Raw genomic sequence first — 19,684 nt, forward strand, 5'->3', positions numbered from 1 at the left:
AATAATAATAAAACAGTGAGCCAACTGGGACCTTCCGGTGACCTCGAGGTAAAAATCATTCGGGACGATTAAGAGTGTGCGCGCTGGCTGGGGAGAGCTGTGGCAACCGGATGTGAGTAGCGTACAGCGCAATGATACGGGAATGCACTGGCGCGAGCGTGGGCGTGGTCCGTAATGAGGCAGTTCCCACGGTACACTTCGCATGACACTCGCCAGCCTCACCGGCGTCAGATACAGAGGTCATCAGGAACCTAAATCTTAAGTAAATGTGCCACTTGTTGCAGATTCGAGTTCTACATACCTTTCTACGTAATTACTTCCATTATTAACAAACTAGCTTGAGATGTTTCCGTTTCCTGTGGCGTAGGGAAGAAAAAACACAAGGACGGAAAATACGGTTTAACACCCGTTCGATTTCGTGGTCACTTAAGAACCGAGCACAAGCTCTGATTGCGTAAGGCCTTTTTCAAGGTACCATCCCAGCATTCGACTCACGCGATTCAAGGAAAACTAACCTGTTTACGGACAGACGGAAGTTTTAGTCCTGCTTGTCCACAATGTGCGATCTTCTCATATAAAATTGTCGTTCCTGATGATAAAAATTTGGCGGCGCGTTCCTTCACTTTGACATCATAATGGAACGTCGTGCAGCGATAAATAATTTAAATTTCAGGTTGCAACGAACCAATTCATCAGTTCCTTAGTTTATATGGCTGCCCGTTTCGCTGTTCAACGTGTACATCCTAAATTCCAGTCTTAAGGCTTTCGCACTCATTGCTCTGCCACCATATATCTCATAGATCTAAAAGCGTGATGTAGGATTATTTAGGGCTGTAAATCATAACGACGGGAAAAAAATTACGCAAAAGAAAAAAAATTAGGAATTACGTCACAATGAACTTCTTTGGAAGACTAGTAAAATCTGTCCTTGTACAGCTGAGGTGCTAAAATGTAATGTATTGGTGCTCATTATTTCAATTTACAGCCGTTGAGCGGAACCGCTAAGTAAAGCCTGAAAGGATTTCGACTCACAATCAGAAGGGAAACACCACCAACTTGACAACATATGTATGGAGAAAAAAAGCACACATGGACTGTATCAGCCTCAGCAATCGACGACGCCCGAAAATAATTCTGATAGTATCCAGAAGTGACCTTCTGAAAGGACAGCTTTTAAACTTCCGCGAGCACAGGGTGTTTGTCACTCCATGCCATTGCAGGCGACCAATACTCGAGCGCCAAGTACTGTAGAGTTACAGTGACATTCGCAGAATGTTGAGCGTGAGGCAATATTTTTAACAATATTCTTGGATCGCTGTACTGCAGCTAGATATACGCCTCGCAACCGAAGCGAATATACCTGAGCGACTGAATTATTATTGAATGACGTTAATGATTCTCGATTTACAATTTAATTGTGCCAATCACGCTGAAGAATAGCGCATCTCCTGTAAATGCACTCCACTCTAACAGTGCCAGATTTAAAATTCAAAGAAAGTAACTCACCAAGGCGATATTAATAATTAAATAGTACTTAGCTACTTCTTTAACGACACACTCATTCGTTTCATTCGTTTACAAAACATTTGTGAATCGCAACACAAAAATTTTTAAAACGAAGTTCTCTGGCACCAGCTACATGTTGGAAACCGCGCACTTTGACACAATGAACAAAGCATGTTACCAGTGATAGAACAGTTATTCACAAACCTCTTACTCGACCCGGTGCACCGTTCATCTCGCTTTGGCATTAGGAGGCTGCATTGGGGCAGAGTGAGTGAGTGAGTGACAAACAAACACTGCGCGCGAAAGTTTAAAAACTGCACTTTCAGAAGGTCACAACTACGTACCTATCAGAATTATGGCCCTAATTTTCACGAGGGATCGACTCCTGGGGCTGATATATCGTAAGTGTGCTTGTTTCTCCTTAAAATATGAGGTCAAGTTGGTGATATTTCCTTGTCAGTACGGAAACAAGACGACAAACTTAGCGTGATGGCAAACGATAAAATTTCAGGATCCTGTGTTCTCACGGCATCTGAAGCATTTATTGCTTCCCTATTCAGATGAATATCTGGCTGAGGAAAATCTAAAGTCTAGGAAAATGACACTCCCTGTTCGTATCCAAGAACGGAATATGGAGGGAGTGCACGTACGCCTACCTATCGATTAGGTACCCTTCTTACCCGCAATGGATTTTAAAGCATTTTCGTAACTGTGTAATTGCCTGTTACTGGGCGCGGGATCAGATATAGGCAAAGCGCCGACCGCCATACAGTTAAGCCTGCCTGCAGCTGTTACTTGCGGTTGACGACTGTGAGAGGTAGCCAGAAAAAAGACACTCGCTTAGATGGGTAGCTGTAATTTTTCTGCTGCGACCCACAGTAAACAGTACAATGAACAGCCCGAAAACATGCGGGGCGCGGGTGGCACAAAAACGGTTCCGGGTCGACAACCCTACTCTGCGACCAGTGGCACTTCTGCCACCACTATTCCGTCACCAAGTACTACTTAGCTGCCCGATGTAGTTTGTCAAAATTCGGATGACAATCTAAGGTTGCTGAAACCGGCTCTTACCAGCCTAGAAAATGAGACAGTCAAGAGCGATGGGGGGGGGGGTCGGTCGGAGGGCGTGTCGGGGAGAAGGGTTCTGTTGGTGACACAGTACCATGTAACTCACTACTACCCAACTGAGACTAATATCACTACCGCCAACAAGGCAAGAATATTTCGCCACTTTGTAAGTAACCCTTCCCAAGTCTTGAGTGTAGCCGAGCGGTTCTAGGCGCTTCAGTCTGGATCCGCGCGACCGCTACGGTCGCAGGTTCGAATCCTGTCTCGGGAATGGATGTGTGTGCTGTCCTTACGTTAGTTAGGTTTAAGTAGTTCTAAGTTCTAGGGGACTGATGACCTCAGAAGTTAAGTCCCACAGTGCTCAGAGCCATTTTGAATCAAGTCTTGAGTACATAGGAATTAAATATCCAAATTATCCATTAGTTATAGGTGGAGACTTTAATTTGGCATCTATTGACTGGGAAAATTACAAGTTTATCACAGGAGGCAGAAGAAAAGAATCGTGTGAAGTTATTCTAGGAGCGCTCTCAACATACAACCTTGAGCAAATGGTTAGAAAACATATTAGATATCTTGGCGACAAACAGACGTGATGTTTTGAGGAAGTTAATCTAGGAGAATGTATTTGCGATCATAATGTCGTTGTGGCTTCTATGTCGGTGGAAGTTGCACAAAAAAGTGTCATTAATGAATATCTTCATACTCAGCTCCAAGCATTCACCGCGGGACACAAAGATATTGAGCATCTTTGATTGGAATTTAAAGGTATTGTCCACCACGTGCTACAGAAGTATGTGCCTAGCAAAAATATAGGGGAGGGAAAGGATCCACCTTGGTACAACAAATATATTAGGCAGTTGCTGAGAAAGCAGAGAATTTTGCACAGTCGTTTCAGACGTAGTCACTGCCCCGTTGACAAATAGAAAGTATGCGAAATGAAAGCAGCTGTCAAAAGATCATGAGAGATTCTTTTAACGAATTTGAAAGCAATATTTTATCTGCAAATTCTAAAAATAATCCCAAAAAATTTTGGTCGTACGTAAAATCTATGAACGCTACAAATAATTCAGTACCTTCTCTTGCTGACAGTACGGGTAATGTAACGGAAGATGATAAACAGAGGGCCGAAATTCTTAACCTAGCTTTCAAAATCTCGTTTACGGTAGACAACTGCAGCATCATTCCCCCTTTCAACTATCGAACAAACAGAAGGATGGCTGACATAGTGTATCTGGGATTGTAAAACAGTTAAGATCCTTAGACGCCAGGAAGGCATCTGGCCCAGACGGTAACCCCAAAAGATTATATGTTGACTATGCTACAAATATAGCACCATTCTTATCCACCATCTATCAGAGATCATTGGAACAGCGGAAAGTTCCACGAGACTGGAAGAAGGCCCAGGTCACAGCAATCTACAAAATGGTAGAAAATCGGATGCACATAATTACCGGCCAATTTCACTGACGTCGATTTGTTGTAGAATCGTGGAACATATTTTGTTTTCAGACATAATGACCTTCGTAGAGTCTGAGAAGCTCATCTGCAGAAACCAGCACGGTTTTAGGGAACAGCGACCATGCGAGACACAGCTGGCCCTCTTTGTGCATAACATACAACAGTCTCTAGATACCGGCTCCCACGTTGATGTCATATTTCTCGATTTTCCATAGGCGTTCGACTCAGACCGTAAGCGCACACTTTTTGGAGCAAGCGACAGTTCGGAACTATCTGATGACACATGCGGTTGGATCGAAAGTTTTCTGACAGACAGAGAGCAGTATGTCGTCCTGAATGGGGTGACTTCAACAGAAACAAGCGTAACTTCAGGTGTGCCCCAGGGCAGCGTAGTAGGTCCGCTACTTTTTACGATTTACATAAACGATCTGGTTGATGGTACTGACAGCGACATTAGACTGTTTGCCGATGATGCTGTAGTCTACAGGAAAGTAGTATCACACGAAAGTTGTGAACAAATCAATGAGGATTTGCAGAAAATAAATGCGTGGTGTAATGACTGGCAGTTATCTCTCAATATTAGTAAGTGAAACCTACTGCGTATAACAAGGCGAATATCCCCATTACTGTACGAGTACAAAATAAATGCCCAATCTTTGGAAGCGGTAACATCCGTCAAGTATCTGGGTGTGACTATTCGAAATGATCTCAAATGGAATGGTCAGATTACACAAGTAACGGGAAAGGCGGACTCTAGATTGCGGTTTATTGGTAGAACCCTGAAGCGATGCCGTCCTTCAACAAAGGAAATTGCTTACAATACGTTAGTTCGTCCAGTCTTAGAGTATTGTCCGTCTGTATGGGACCCATACCAGTTGGGTCTCAATCAAAAGATTGAAAAGGTCCAAAGAAGAATGGCAAGATTCGTGACTGGTGCATTTAGCCATCGCGAGAGCGTTACAAATCTCATAGAAAGTTTGCAGATAGACGACGAGCTAAACGGAAGGGGCTGCTCACTAAATTCCGGAATCCGATCTTCACCGAGGATGTAGAGCATATATTATTACCACCAACTTTCAAATCGTGCAATGATAACCATTTAAAGATAAGGGAAATTAGAGCTCGTACGGAGGCGTTCAGACAGTCGTGTTTCCCTATTGCGATCCGTGGGTGGAACTGAGGGGGGGGGGGGGGAGGGAGGGAAATATGACTCTGGCACGAACTGTGCCCTCCGCCACACACCGCTTGGTGGATAGCGGAGTATGTATGCAGATGTAGGTATCAAAAGTCCCCTTGGTCTCTGGTGTAATGACATTAAAGTACAGTTGAAGACTCGAGGCCGTGTCTAAGTAGTGCGTATATTTCTTTCACTGTATGGTCAATAAAATGTGCCGAGCGAACCGTATACGCATATTTCGATTATGTATTGCAACGATGAAGAGCGAGTGAATGGTCCGGAAACGTGAATGATAAGCAGTGTTTCACACTCGTCTGCTTGGAAGCTAAACTTGTAGAAGATTAGTTGGTATTCTGAGACCTTCCTTCTCTGCGAGTGGTTTTTAATCTTTCCGATGACCAGAGCATAAGCCAACTTCCTCTACTCAGCGTCTCTTGACGCTAAGGCTTAAAACGCTATTCGTGGAGATCAGTCTGTCGAACCGAAACGTCTGGCCTGGTGGCCTCGGACGTTTGCGAAAGAAACAGTGCCTAGAGGGGCACTGAGTTTCGATCTTTCTCCTTTAAATTCATTTTCCTATTCATCCACAACAAAAGGCAACACTAAACGAAACAGTTAACTGATTGACGTTAGTCATCTAAACAGTGGCACAAGCTACACGAGCTAAATACTGACGGAGGAAGGCAATGGTATGCCATCTCCAACCCAGCAATGAGTGGCGTTCCCACGTTCACAAATCGTGTGATAAGAGAGGGGTACGGATCCCACCCATCCACTGCAGCACGCTGCAAAACTACGGTCGCTAGGCTAATATGAGGGCCATGTGGTTCGGGAAAGGCTAGAGTCGCACAGTCCTCATCGCACCATAGCCCTCCGGCACTGAAACCGTCCTTTCGGCAGCTAGAAATGTTGGAAAGATTGCACTTACCGATAATCTTGACTGGCGTGCTTGTTTTAGGAAACTGCGCGGATGGTGTACTGACACTGCCCGCCGTTCTACCACTTTTCTTCCTCCCGCTAAATCTGAATCGCAGTCTTCTCATTGCCGTCGCTATAATTGTAGGTGTGACTGGAATAAGCAAAGAAGTAAACATGAGCACGCCTTCTGGAGAACTTTCAGAGACACGAGGTTTATTGCACCAATCTACTTCAATTTGACTGCGATTAATACGGTATTAATGCAATCGTGGAGGAATGACAAATAACTAAGAAAACGGATTTTATACGGACACGCGGAAGAGCGACTCGTCTCTTTCAACTTCGCGCCTGTAGCAGACTGGTTACAAAGCTTATTTCATACTTATCTGTTTGAATGTATCCTGCTACTCAAATCCTTTCACGGCTGCACTGCTCACTAACGCAAAACATATAATTGACTAACAAAATTCAAAAGGTTTGTCGTGAGCCGGAATATGGGCGATGGGTGGTGGGACCACACTGCTGAGGACATCGCTCCCTAGTCTCACACACTGCTTAATCTAACTTTAACTAACTTACACTAGGGGCAACACACACTCATGCTCGAGGGAAGACTGGAACCTTCGACAAGCGGGGGGGGGGGGGGGGGGGGGGGGGGATATGGTGAAGTGAAGTGAAGTGAAGTGAACAAACAGCGACCTGCGGATGGTGGCGGATTACTAGAACGACATGTCGTCTCGATATACAGCACTATTACAGAGGCAGCAAAAAATATATATAACGCCAAAATATAAAGGATTGACCAATTCCTACGTAACAATACAGCCGCCGTGGGTAGAAACAGTTACTCAATATAACACTTACTGTCTTAAAAAAATCAAGTAGTCAAACACTGAAAACATAAATTCAGTATCAGACATGACTGCCTAGAAAACAAAGCTACAGCAACAAACATTGCTGATACTTGTCTTGCCAACACACTTACGGTCTTAGGATACGCTGGTTTAATACAAATTTCTAAACACGCAGGAAGTTCGAGAACCGCCACGAGCTGGCGGATACATATGGATAAAACCCAAATTAACTGTCTTCCTGGGCTAAGTAGCAAAAAGACACAGCGAACATCATAATAGCCCAGCTGCCTTGATTTATTGTTAAGGCGTGAAGCAGGCAGCTCGGTTCCTGAGTGATGTAGTCATTTTCACACGGGTGTGGGGTACACATCCGCTGAGAAGATTGCCCCTTAGACGTGAAGAACTCTAGTAATGTGCCGCGTTGGAGTATCTAGCGTCACCCCTCCTTTTTCCCTTTGCCTCGTCTCTGCCACTGGGCGACATCGTCCACAAAAGGTTATTCAATACAGGCAATATATCTAAGAGCATGAAAAGCAAATCTGAAGCTCTTAATGGTACACACAATAAACTATAACTTTTACGAAAGAAATTGTTATTACTTTTTTTTTTACAATCGTATTGACCAACTAGGATCACGTTAACAACTTCAGTTCCTCTTCTTCCTTTGTTGTTGCTTCCTATTTTTCCAGTATTCAAAAATGGTTCAAATGGCTCTGAGCACTATGGGACTTAACATCTTAGGTCATCAGTCCCCTAGAACTTAGAACTACTTAAACCTAACTAACCTAAGGACATCACACACATCCATGCCCGAGGCAGGATTCGAACCTGCGACCGTAGCAGTCCCGCGGTTCCGGACTGCAGCGCCTAGAACCGCATGACCACCTCGGCCGGCCTTTCAAGTGTTCCCTCATTTTCTCCCCATGAAGTCTCTTCCTTTCTTCTGTCCATGTTGTTCCCGATTTTTTTCAATTCTTCTGCTTTGAAATCCTTCCAAATTTAGTATTTTGTTTTTAAAACGGTTTCTTTCTGCTATTTCTGATTCTATGGTGTTGTTTCTTTCAAGATCTTTTCTTACTTCTTTAATCCATGCTACTGTCGATTTCTTCTTCCAGAAATATAGGAGTATTTGTTTTGATAGTCTATTTCCATCCATTCGGTACAGATGTCCAAAACAAGGTTAATCTTCGTTTGGCCATTACTTCAGATATTTTCTCTATATTTTTGTCGATCTCCCCATTACTTCTTATTTTCCAACCATCTGCAGTTTTCATTGCACCCATTGTTTTTCTAATAATCCTAATTTTCCAGTACCTCTAGCTTGTCCATCTTAGTGTTTATCGTTAGGCATTCAGATCCATATAAACATAATGGCCGTGGTGTAGTGTTTTGGTTTTGTTTTTCTAGATATACATGTCTTGTTGTAAATATTTTTGGTCAAACGATATGCTCTTTCCATTCTGTTAAGTCTTACATCTATTGCAGATTTTTCTAGTCCATTCTGTTGTATAGTTTCTCCAAGATATTTAAATTTATTTACTCGTTCTATTTTACCTGTTTGTGTTTCTATGTATTTTGGTGCATTTTTTATATTTGTCATGAATTTTGTTTTTTTCAGCTGAAATTTTAAGACCAGTTCTGTTTGCTAATTTTTCCAGAATGCTTATTTGAGTAACTTCTTCTGTCAGGTTTTTTGAAAGTATCGCGAAATCATCCTCAAAAGCCAAGCAGTTTACCTTACTTCCATTTGTTTTCCTTCTCAGAGTTATTGGTTCAATTTTGTTTTTTTTAGCTCCGAATTCCAGATCCTTACAATTTTTCCCTAGAACACAGTTAAACAGTAAAGGTGATAAAGCATCACCTTGTCTAACACCAGTTTTTATTTCAAAAGGCTGAGATACTTCTCCCATAAATTTGTCTCTAGATACTGTACCTGTTAGTGTTTCACGAATTATGTTTGCTAGTTTTGATTTAACACCAAATTCTCTAATGACCTTATCTATCGTTTCCCTGTCTATACAATCAAATGCTTTCTTGAAATCTATAAATGACACTAGTATTGGTTTCCTGGTTAACATTCTATGGCGAATTATTGGCTTTAAGTTAAAAATTTGTTCTTCACACGCTCTTCCCTTACGAAAACCACCCTGATATTCTCCTAGGTGCTTGTCTAAAGTATCTACCATTCTGTTGAGAATTTTTGATAATATTTTGCATGCCACTGGCAGAAGTGACACTCCTCTGTAATTACTAACGTTTTGTTTGTCTCCCTTTTTATGTAGCGGGTGGATTAATGCTGTTTTCCATTCAACTGGAATCTTTTCAGTTTTCCAAATGTTCTCAAAAAGCAGCTGTAGATCCTTTACGATTTTTGATTCTGACCACTTCAATAATTCTGCTGTAATGGAGTCTTCACCACTTGCTTTATTGTTTTTGAGTTGTTTGATGGCTTCACGAATTTCTAGCTCTGTTGGCGGGAAATCTACCTCTAGATTTTGAGGTGTCACTGGAAATTCTAATTTATCTGTTGGAACTGGACAGTTTAACAACTTTTCAAAAAAAATTGCTAAAATTTCACAATTTTCTTTATTATTTAAACCTATTTTGTCATTTTCAGCTTTGAGACAATTATTATTATTATTTCTTTCCTTTCTCAGACGTTATGTCTGGTTAAAAATGGAAAGTGACGCGGACCTCGATCAAGCGTGACTTCCTTTTAACTGTACGCTATATGTTACATTGCATTTAGGAACTTTCGGGTAATTGAACATGTATCAATAATTACAGATTTCTGTACTTGTATATATATACGTTTGGATGTAACTGTATTGCGTTGATGTACTGGTGGATATTGTGTGGTATGACTCCTGTAGTTGATAGTATAACTGATTTAATGTCAACTTAATCCTGCTGCCATATGTCCTTGACTTCCTTAGCCAGTTGGATGTATTTTTCAATTTTTTCTCCTGTTTTCTTCTGTATATTTGTTGTATTGGGTATGGATGTTTCGATTAGTTGTGTTAATTTCTTCTTTTCATTGGTGAGTATGATGTCAGGTTTGTTATGTGGTGTTGTTTTATCTGTTATAATGGTTATGTTCCAGTATAATTTGTATTCATCATTCTCCAGTACATTTTGTGGTACATACTTTTATGTGGGAACGTATTGTTTTATTAGTTTATGTTGTATGGCAAGTTGTTGATGTATTATTTTTGCTACATTGTCATGTCTTCTGGTGTGTTCTGTATTTGCTAGTATTGTACATCCGCTTGTGATGTGATCTACTGTTTCTATTTGTTGTTTGCAAAGTCTGCATTTATCTGTTGTGGTATTGGGATCTTTAATAATATGCTTGCTGCAATATCTGGTGTTAATTGTTTGATCCTGTATTGTAATCATGAATCCTTCCGTCTCACTGTATATATTGCCTTTTCTTAGCCATGTGTTGGAGGCGTCTTGATCGATGTGTGGCTGTGTTAGATGATACGGGTGCTTGCCATGTAGTGTTTTCTTTTACCAATTTACTTTCTTTGTATCTGTTGATGTTATGTGATCTAAAGGGTTGTAGAAGTGGTTATGAAATTGCAATGGTGTAGCAGATGTATTTATATTATTATTATTTTCTGTGGGGAAGCAGAAACCAGTTATATGAAAAAGTACCTAGAAGAGCCGAGGCTAATAAAGAAAAACTAGTCGAAGTATACAGAGAACTGCGATAATAGAGGCAACAGTAGTCTAGCTTTCACCATAGTTTAACATACCAGTGGAACCTACTGCTGGTTAGAGGTTATTAGAAACTCTATACTTTGGCCAGTGCGAGAGTGAGGTAGCACGGAATGTGCACAGTGGAGCTGCAGGCTCGATGCGCCATTCTGCTAGCTGCCATCGCTACGCTCGTTTCCGTGCTGTTTATTAGCGAGTACTGCAGTTAGCTGCTTCGCAGTTTGAGCCATTAGTTTGTTTATCTCAGGCGGGTAGACGCGTACCGTTAACGACGACGCTACCCAGCGCTGCGTTCTAGCGCCTACTGAACTGCCGTCGGTACGTTCAACAACTCTGCACTTCAGTTATATTCAAAACTGGCGAATGCCTAAAGAAGCAGTACTTTGAAATAATCTGACTCAAAGTACTGCAATGTGCTACTGTGCAGACGAAGGCGCTGCAGCGGAATTTTCGCAGCTCGTTAACAGAGGGGGAGAAAAAATCGTGCACACACTTGCTCAAAACTAGACGAGTCTGTTAGTGCCTAAGAAATTAGCAGAGACGTGACGTGGACAGAGGAATTTATCACAGGAACCATTCACACAACATACGAAACAGCTGCGCGGCAGAATCATTTAAGGCACGAACATATCCAAAAGAGGCATAATTGTGATTAGCTTCAAAGCCCTCAGCAGAGCAACAGCACTACCCAGCTGATAACATAACTGGGTTAATGCGTGGCGCAAGAGTCGTAATCAACAAATTAGTTTTCTGAATTTTGCGTTTGATTCCAGAGTTCCGTGCATACTTATTTATGTGATAGCAACAACGAGGTGCATTATTTTCTATGCCAGAGTTGTCACTTTCGGCGCATAACAGACGGCTGCGAGTGTCCCCCTGCTGTAAACTCCAGACTACGCAGGTGTTAAGTTGCCTAATCTTGAAATCGCTCCTTATGTAAGGTGTCCCGCGTAACGTGTGCAGACTTCACCCCCACTATTTCATAAGTTGTCAAGATACCCAAGCGAAATTTTGTAATAAATTTTAGGATGGGCGGAGCGAAAATTTTGCAGTATGGTTAGCATCCTCAACTATTTATATGTGTAATGTATAAGAAGTAACTGTGTCAGTAAAAAAAAAAATAAATAAAAAACGGGATTATATACTTGTGTAATTAGCGTTAGAGAGCCCTTGAAAAACAGTGTAGTTCAATATGACGTTTGTTATAATTTAGAATGATTGTTCTCGCAAAAAGAAGGGATAAATTTATTAAAGTCACGACTAGCGCCATAAAGTAAATGTGTCGGCTTCCACTTAAACATCGGATAACGGAGGACTACCTGCACTGTTCCTACAGCCTTGGCCTTTCTGTTCACAACACTGTCTGCATTTTTATTGCGAAAAGCTATATTGCAAACATTATCAAGCGTTATAGTACCGTAAGACTTTTTACAAATATTCTCGAATGCTGCTGAAAATTTACATAGGTAAAAATATACTTGCTTCAACTACCTGTCGCGAAGGGTAAAGCGACTGTCATTTCCATATAGCAAAATACTTGGTCCCTAGACGTCCTATCCATGTTTCGGTATATAGTACTGGTTACGGAATGTTAGAGGTGTGCAAAATACGTTAGCTGCCAGAGAATCGTATATATAAATGCCTTTAACAGTTCATGCTTGAAACGAGGAGACACGCAGCGCTCTGAACAAAGACATAAGCGTCACTTCCACTGCATCGGTGAGAAAACCAAATGTTCCAGCCGGTTCATGAGCGCCTCTTATCGCTGGCGGTGTACGCTAGATAGCACGCTTCCTGCCAATAGCGGCTAAGGCACACTGCAGTGCGAATCTCCGGCCGCTGCGTGCATTGCCATCACGTTCTGCGTTACATCACACAAAACTCGTGTCTTGGAAACTATGTGATGTAAAGCACTTCTTCTAAAAATGGAATACGGGAAGACTGTATGTGCCGAAACCAGGCTTGGCACTCTTAAGAAAGGAGGTGCTCCTCTACGAAACCGAAGCAACCTCAAAGCAATTTTGGACCTAATGAACTCGAGAAAGAAGCGTTTGAAGCTTCTGAGACGGGATGGGATGATGGGTTGTATGGTTTTGTCATTTACATGCAAGAGACAGAAAAAAGGCCTGTACGGTACCGACTACTGGTAAATGGGAGCGTCCTGTGCTCCGTTTAACGCCAGCAAAATTTTTAATACATCCTTATTAAGAAGGTCCCTGCTATTAAGTCAGAGGCAGTTCAGCAGACACACAGGGGGTTCATCACAACGTCTCAAAAAATACACACTTTTCCGCAAGAGATAGAATTTAAAGGGATGAGTATTTCTGTGTAAGGGTAAAATCCTATTTTAAATACGAATACAAGGTAGACAAATTATGACGAGTGTTAATCACACAGAAAATACACGCCTCTACAAAACCATTTTTCACTCTCTCGACCCGTTCATGAAAAAAAAAAAGGTTCAAATACCTCTAAGCACTATGGGACTCAACATCTGAGGTCATGAGTCCCCTAGACTTCGAACTACTTAAACCTAACTAACCTAAAGACATCACACACATCCATGCCCGAGGCAGGATTCGAGCCTGCGACCGTAGTAACAGCGCGGTTCCGGACTGAGGCGCCTAGAACCGCTCGGCCACAGCGGCAGGCCCTTCATGAAAGTTAGATTTGTCCACATAATGTGGGGTGCCCCATCCTCGTACGTGAGAAGGAAACGAATTAGATCGATTTTACCTCAAAGCATAAATATTAACAAACTTGGATGTTTTCAAAATTTCTAGGGTTTCTGGCTTGATTCACTATAAGCATTGAAAACAAGGACACGAAAAATTCAATCTAAAGTGGTGGACAGTTTAAAGTTTTTAACAAACGTATACACGCCTGTGAAGTGAATAGGTTGTATCGTACCGTGTATTAATGGGTTATTTACATTATGCTTGATCCGTCCTTCAAAACTCATTGTGAGACGGTTCTCCGCTACGAAGGGCGACCGCTCAGTTTGTGCAGTAGATATTAAAGGATCACATACACTGTCACGCTTACTACATAGAGTAGTCTGTACGATGCATGATTACGTTATTGGGTATACAGCAGTAAGCTAAACCTTAACGCAAGAAGTCCGCAGAACATAAGCGGAGTTCATACGTTCTGCTGGAACGAAGACACAATACGGTATACTGCTACACAAAGATACCAGACATTTCATGACTGTAATAATATATTGAAATGACAACTGGCAAACATGTAATACGAACCATATTCGGTTTAGTCCCTATTTTACTGTCGACTACAGTACACATTGCTTTACTATAGAACAGCGCTCCGACGTAGAGAGCGTTCTATCCGGGCGTACTGGTGATAGAGGTATTCCTCTCTAGGGATGAATGGAATGAACCCGTACCCGTTTTTACACAAACACACACGACTCCTCTCAACTGTACGATGGAGCAAGCCAGTCAAGGCAGACCATTACAAACAATGGTATCTAATCTGGACAGCCACTTAGAGGCAAGTCCAGAAAAGAAGATGGGCGAAACATAAAAATAGTAAGTGGACGAGTCAGATGTTCTCTAACATACTGAAAGCTTAGACCTAAGAGCTTTATGTAGAAGAGAAGACAAAACAAAAAATTGTAAAACACGTGCCACATTCAGCTCATTATCAAGTAAACTTCAGTACAGGTCTGTCGGTAAATCAGCTTGAACCCTCTCGTCATTCTATAAAATGCAGTAGGTTAAAATGTGGTGAGCCATGATCAGTACACCACATGCATCACAAACAGGAGGTTCTTCACGTCTGAGAAGGAAGCCATAGGTCAGGGACTATGTCCTATTCGAAGCCGCGTTAAACAGACTTCATCAATTCTAACTGGCCGGAAGGAGGTGCGCTATGTCCACTCAGTTCCTTTTATTGATCGCGACTTATTTTCCGTCACGCCCAGCCACTTTTCCTCCAAAAAACCCATGACGGCCCTTGGCGGCAATGACAGCGCAGCGCGGACAGGGATAGGGCAGTCAGTTACGTTGGGAAGGGTACATGCCTCTTCGGCCGTGGTATCGGTCAACTCATCCTCACAGATACCCACGTGTGCTGGTACCCAGCAGAATGAGACCTTTTCTTGTCTTTGCAAGTGCACGATGGCGTCCTGGATGGTCTGGGCAATTTTAATCTGCTGGCGTGAGCTCGCCGATGTCTTATGACAGAGTCAATATGCCCCACCCTCTCTCTTGAACATATCTCACATATGGTAATAATGTCGAACAACAGTCCTGAGAGGGGGGAACAGGTCTTCAGATACAGCGTAATTACTACTTTTGATACAGAAATGTAAAAGCTGTACTTTAGAAACAGTGGCATTTTTCTTCGAATTTGACTTATCAGCTTATTGTTTAACAATAGCAGTATCTACGAACTCCCAAATTCCAACTCTCGTCAGCATCGAAGTTGATTCGCCCTCATTATAAGAAGTTGTGTGTCTTATTAACGCAGTGAATTAGTTAATATTTAGAGGAAATAAAAATAACTCTTCCTCTCTGACTTCCATACTTACATTTTCTGAGCTACGATATCACGTATAGTTGCTTGATCAATGCTTCCAATACGCGGTGGTTCAGGGCTCTGAGTGGAGAAATGCAGTCGTCGGTTACATTATCAACGATTACACCCTTTCGAAAAACCCAGGGCAAAATGAAGCGGTGAAATTCTTATTAGTCCTGGCGAGGGCCCGGACGGTCTTTTTCTTTTTTTGAAAACACCAGGACACAATCTTTTGACGTAGAAGAAGGGAACAAAATCAAATACTGTCATATACATTGCAATGCGTAGTTTGTAACATGTCAGTGTGAAGGACTCAAGTAGTAAATTCATGAGTGAACACAGAGATCTGAATTTTCGCTAACTGAAGGTGCGCTTGATTCAAAAGTAACTTTCGGAGAAATATCTGTAAATCTTAAGTGAGTGGCTGCTGTTCGTCTTAAGTTTTCATAATAGTCTCGCGACGTAAAAATGCAGTAATCTTTGACTGCACGATAAGAGAATAATAACTAAGATACGCGTAAAAAAATCCTCTAGCAACTTTTTTTACAGTATTTAGGACACATATTTCATGGTATCTTTAATGGCTATTGTTGGGAAAAACGAGATAGTGAAATGAATGGAAAACTTAATAATAAAATATGTATGCTGTCCTTCCAATGGCGTTTCTACATCGTCAATGTACATGTCGAAGTCACAGCTTCATCATAAAGACTTGTTATGTAAGGAACTTCATTACGATGTCAAGATGCCAGAAACACGTATCCGCAGATTTTCCTGGTTTATTTTGTACACGATATTACGATGCGGCAACTCTCACATGCTGTCTACACTGTTATATCAGCATACTGTAATGCCACATACAAAAGAAATCCGCAAAATTAGCGGATATTTGTTTCTGGCGTGTTGACGTCGCAGTGGCATATCATAACGAATACAGCAAGAGACAACAAAATCACCGCCACAAAACCCGAGATCAGGACAGTGGATAGTCGAAACGGCCAGGATGTGGATTGACCGAGACACAAGACACTGTCCCAATGGTAGCCACGGAAATGATTAGTGCACTACCACACAGTGTTCATTCTCTACCCGTGGAGCTGATTAAAGAGAAAAAAACTGCCAAGTGACTTAAAAGGGCATTCATTACACTCGACCGAGCGAGGTGGCGCAGTGGTTAGCACACTGGACTCGCATTCGGGAGGACGACGGTTCAATCCCGTCTCCGGCCATCCTGATTTAGGTTTTCCGTGATTTCCCTAAATCGTTTCAGGCAAATGCCGATTTCCTTTAAATCCTTCCCTAATCCGAGCTTGCGCTTCGTCTCTAATGACCTCGTTGTCGACGGGACGTTGAACACTAAACACCACCACCACCATTACCATTACACTCGGTTGATGAAATGTTTGCTAGTGACAGAATGTAGAAGTCAGTGTTACGACACTAGCAACAATTCTGGTACCGTGCTTTTAACATTGTTATAATCACCATTCTACTGTTGTGTTATTATTGTAAATTAATGTCATCCTAGCGCAGTGCATCCAGTCCTAAGTGATCAGTAACGTAGCATCCGTAATCTGCATTTACAGGCACACTTCGCAAGCCACAGAACGGTGTGTGGCGGAGGGTGATCAGTACCAGTACTAGTAATTTCGTTTCCTGCTCCACTCGCAAACAGGGCGAGAGAAAAATGAGTGTGTAGCTGTGCGGTCAGCGCGGCGGATTGCTAAGTGAAGTGGCCAGGGTTCGATTCCCGGCCCGGTCGGTTCCTTTCTCCTCTCGGGGACTGGATGCTGTTGTCCTTACATTCATATTATCATAATTGACACTGCTATTCAGGTGGTCGAACGGGTGAGGCCCGAAAAAAAAAAAAGCATTTATATGCCTCAGATTGAGTCCTAATTTCTCGTATCTTATATTCGTGGTCCTTACACGAAATGTATGTTGGCTTCAGTAGAATCCTTCCGTAGTCAGCTTCGGATGCCTCAATAGTATGCGACAGAAAGAATAAATGGCGACAGAAATGAGATATTTTCGTAAGAACCGAAGGCTCGACGACGAAACTGACGAAGTAAAACCGCTCTCGTATGACAGTAGACAGATCTTATTACGAGTTCGAGCATAGCTTTATGCAACAGCTTAATTTTCGTGAAACGTGCACCAGCTAATGAAAAATACACCGCCAGGTCTTACACGCCGTGTACAGACAACGCAAAGAAAGGAGGCATCGAACGACAAGGATTTATCCAGCGATCGAGAAGCGTTACGCTAATAACGCGGAAATGCGAGAATATTACCGGAGGAGGCGTCGTCGGTCTGCGTCGACTTGTCCCGCGCGGACTGAGACGAGGGCGTAGCGGGCGACGCAGGAGGCGGCGTCGGCGTCGGCGACAGCGCGACCTGCGGCGACGCCGGCGGGGCGGCGGGGGCGGCGGCGGCGGGCGCGAGCGGTGTGAGAGGCGCGGAGTTGGCGGCGGCGGCGGCGGCGGCGGCGTCGAGGAAGGCGAGCGGCAGCGGCTGGCGCTTGGGGTCGCGCGCCGACGGGCAGCGGCGCAGGGACAGCGACTTGACGGCGAGGCGCGGCGTGGGCAGCGTGCGGGTGCAGGCGCGCACGGCCAGCGGCTGGGGCGGCGCCGGCGCCGGCGCCATCTTGCCCGCCTGCAGGTTCGTGAGCGACCTGCTCAGCGCCCGGTCCTCGCACACCCTGGCCGCCGCCGTCGCCGCCCGCAGCCGCAGCGTCGCCGACGAGTGGCTGCCGTCCGCACTCCGCAGCTTCATCGACGACGAACTCTTCAGGGCCTTGCCCGGGCTCGGCGTCTCGTCTCCGCAGCCGTCGCCCTTCTCGCGAGGGCTCCTCGACGCCTTTCCCGGCGACAGCGTCTTGCTCGGGAAGTCCTTCGTGCTACATCCTTTGTCCGTAGCTTGTCTCACACTACCCGTCCCGTCTCGGAGCATTCGTTTCTCAGAACTCGGCCTGAGCGTCGATAACCAGTCCTGCTTCTTACTCGGCGTCTTGTTCGGCTGATCCTTCGCAGTTTGCGTTACCTCGCGAGTCTCTTTGTCAGTCTTGTCCCCTCCTTCACTCAGAGACACGTAGAACACGGACCTCCTCTGTCCCGGTGACTCGTTACAGCCACCGCTGTTGTCGAGCATGGTTATTCCTCTCCGAAACACTCCCGACTACCGAATTGTGGTACGAGGCGCCGAAATTACCGAGGCGTTCACTCTGCGCATCGTTCACACAGGTACGGTGCCGTAAGGCGGCTGGCAGAAACCGTCACTTCCTCTCCGCGGACGCCACAAAAGTGCACACACAAACAGGAAGCGGCACGACGACGCGAAAACGGATACCGCGAAGGTGGTGTCACACGCAATAACAGCGAACGACACTTGCACAACTCCGGTACGGTGCCCGCCGGCTGCAGGCTACTACTACTATTACTGCTTCTTATTAATGCCGAGTCGAACGATGAACACGCCGTCCGAAGCCGTAAACAGTTAGCGCTCCGCCGATACGTCCGTCCACCGCACCCTCACGGCCACTGACTGATCCCACCGCTGCCACAAAAACACGACCAGCCTCCATCCCCACTCCAGCCTCCGCGCGCCACACCAAACACTATCGGCCGCAAAGATACACCCACGGGTTGCGCGAGCGCGCGCGCTCAGACCGAGGCTGCACTTTCTGTCGTGTACACGTAGTTCTAGAGGACATTAATGAGCAACAGGCATATCTTCGGTACGCTGTGTGGAGTGTGCATCTAGCGACACACCGCTGCTACACGATTCAGTCTTTAGGGCAACTAAGAGATCGAAGTTTACGCTCAAGTCTCGATAGTAAGCTCTTTGCGTCAGTTTTCACACGCCGCTGTGGACCTTCACGTACAGTCTGCAGCGCATCTTTCTTTATTGTTGCGTTTCATTTGCTCAGCAATTAATACCGCCCTGCAAGTTGTTTTCGACTTTCTCGTTCTGCAGCACAAAACTATAGCAAATTCGGCGAAAGATATTATTGTACAAATCTGAACTGAGTTCGTGAACAGCTTGATCACAGTACAGGTACAGGGTAGGCCTCGTTCCTGTAAACCATTACATAAAGTGAAATAAAACTACCACATTTATCAAGACGGCTGAGTAATGTTACACTCTACCGAAGAAAACAATCTGACTCTTGGGATAAAAAAATTGCTTATATTCATCTGCTAGCTCAATAGACCTCACGAGAAGCTGAAAGGATATTGTACAACAGCGTCTGTTCTTATTTTATGTTTCGTGAAAGACTGTCTACTAAATTTAACTTCTTGTTTCATTGTTTCCGTTTATCTGTAACGTATAAGAACTCTTCCTGACGGCTTCATAACAGATGAGTTATACAAACATCTCTTAATATTAAATTTTACAATATCGAACCTCCTCTGTCCAGTATAGCGTTTTAAATGCCCGA

General features: G+C 43.8%; 1 protein-coding gene across 7 annotated transcripts in view; it reads right to left on the reverse strand.

Moving 5' to 3' along the window:
• Positions 1-19,684, reverse strand: part of LOC126299587 (ras GTPase-activating protein raskol-like) — a 703,968-nt gene that overhangs the window by 116,741 nt on the left and 567,543 nt on the right. Inside the window, exon 1 of one of the 7 annotated variants that reach the window (XM_049991600.1) lies at positions 17,538-18,788. The exons of the other annotated variants lie outside the window; for them this stretch is intronic. Within the exon in view, the coding sequence (XP_049847557.1) occupies positions 17,538-18,393 (856 nt within the window). The 5' untranslated portion in view covers positions 18,394-18,788. Of the gene's footprint in view, positions 1-17,537; positions 18,789-19,684 lie in introns of those variants that run through there. 7 annotated transcript variants of the gene reach the window in all.

This window comes from Schistocerca gregaria, chromosome X, assembly GCF_023897955.1.
Source record: "Schistocerca gregaria isolate iqSchGreg1 chromosome X, iqSchGreg1.2, whole genome shotgun sequence".
Classification (NCBI taxonomy): domain Eukaryota; kingdom Metazoa; phylum Arthropoda; class Insecta; order Orthoptera; family Acrididae; genus Schistocerca; species Schistocerca gregaria.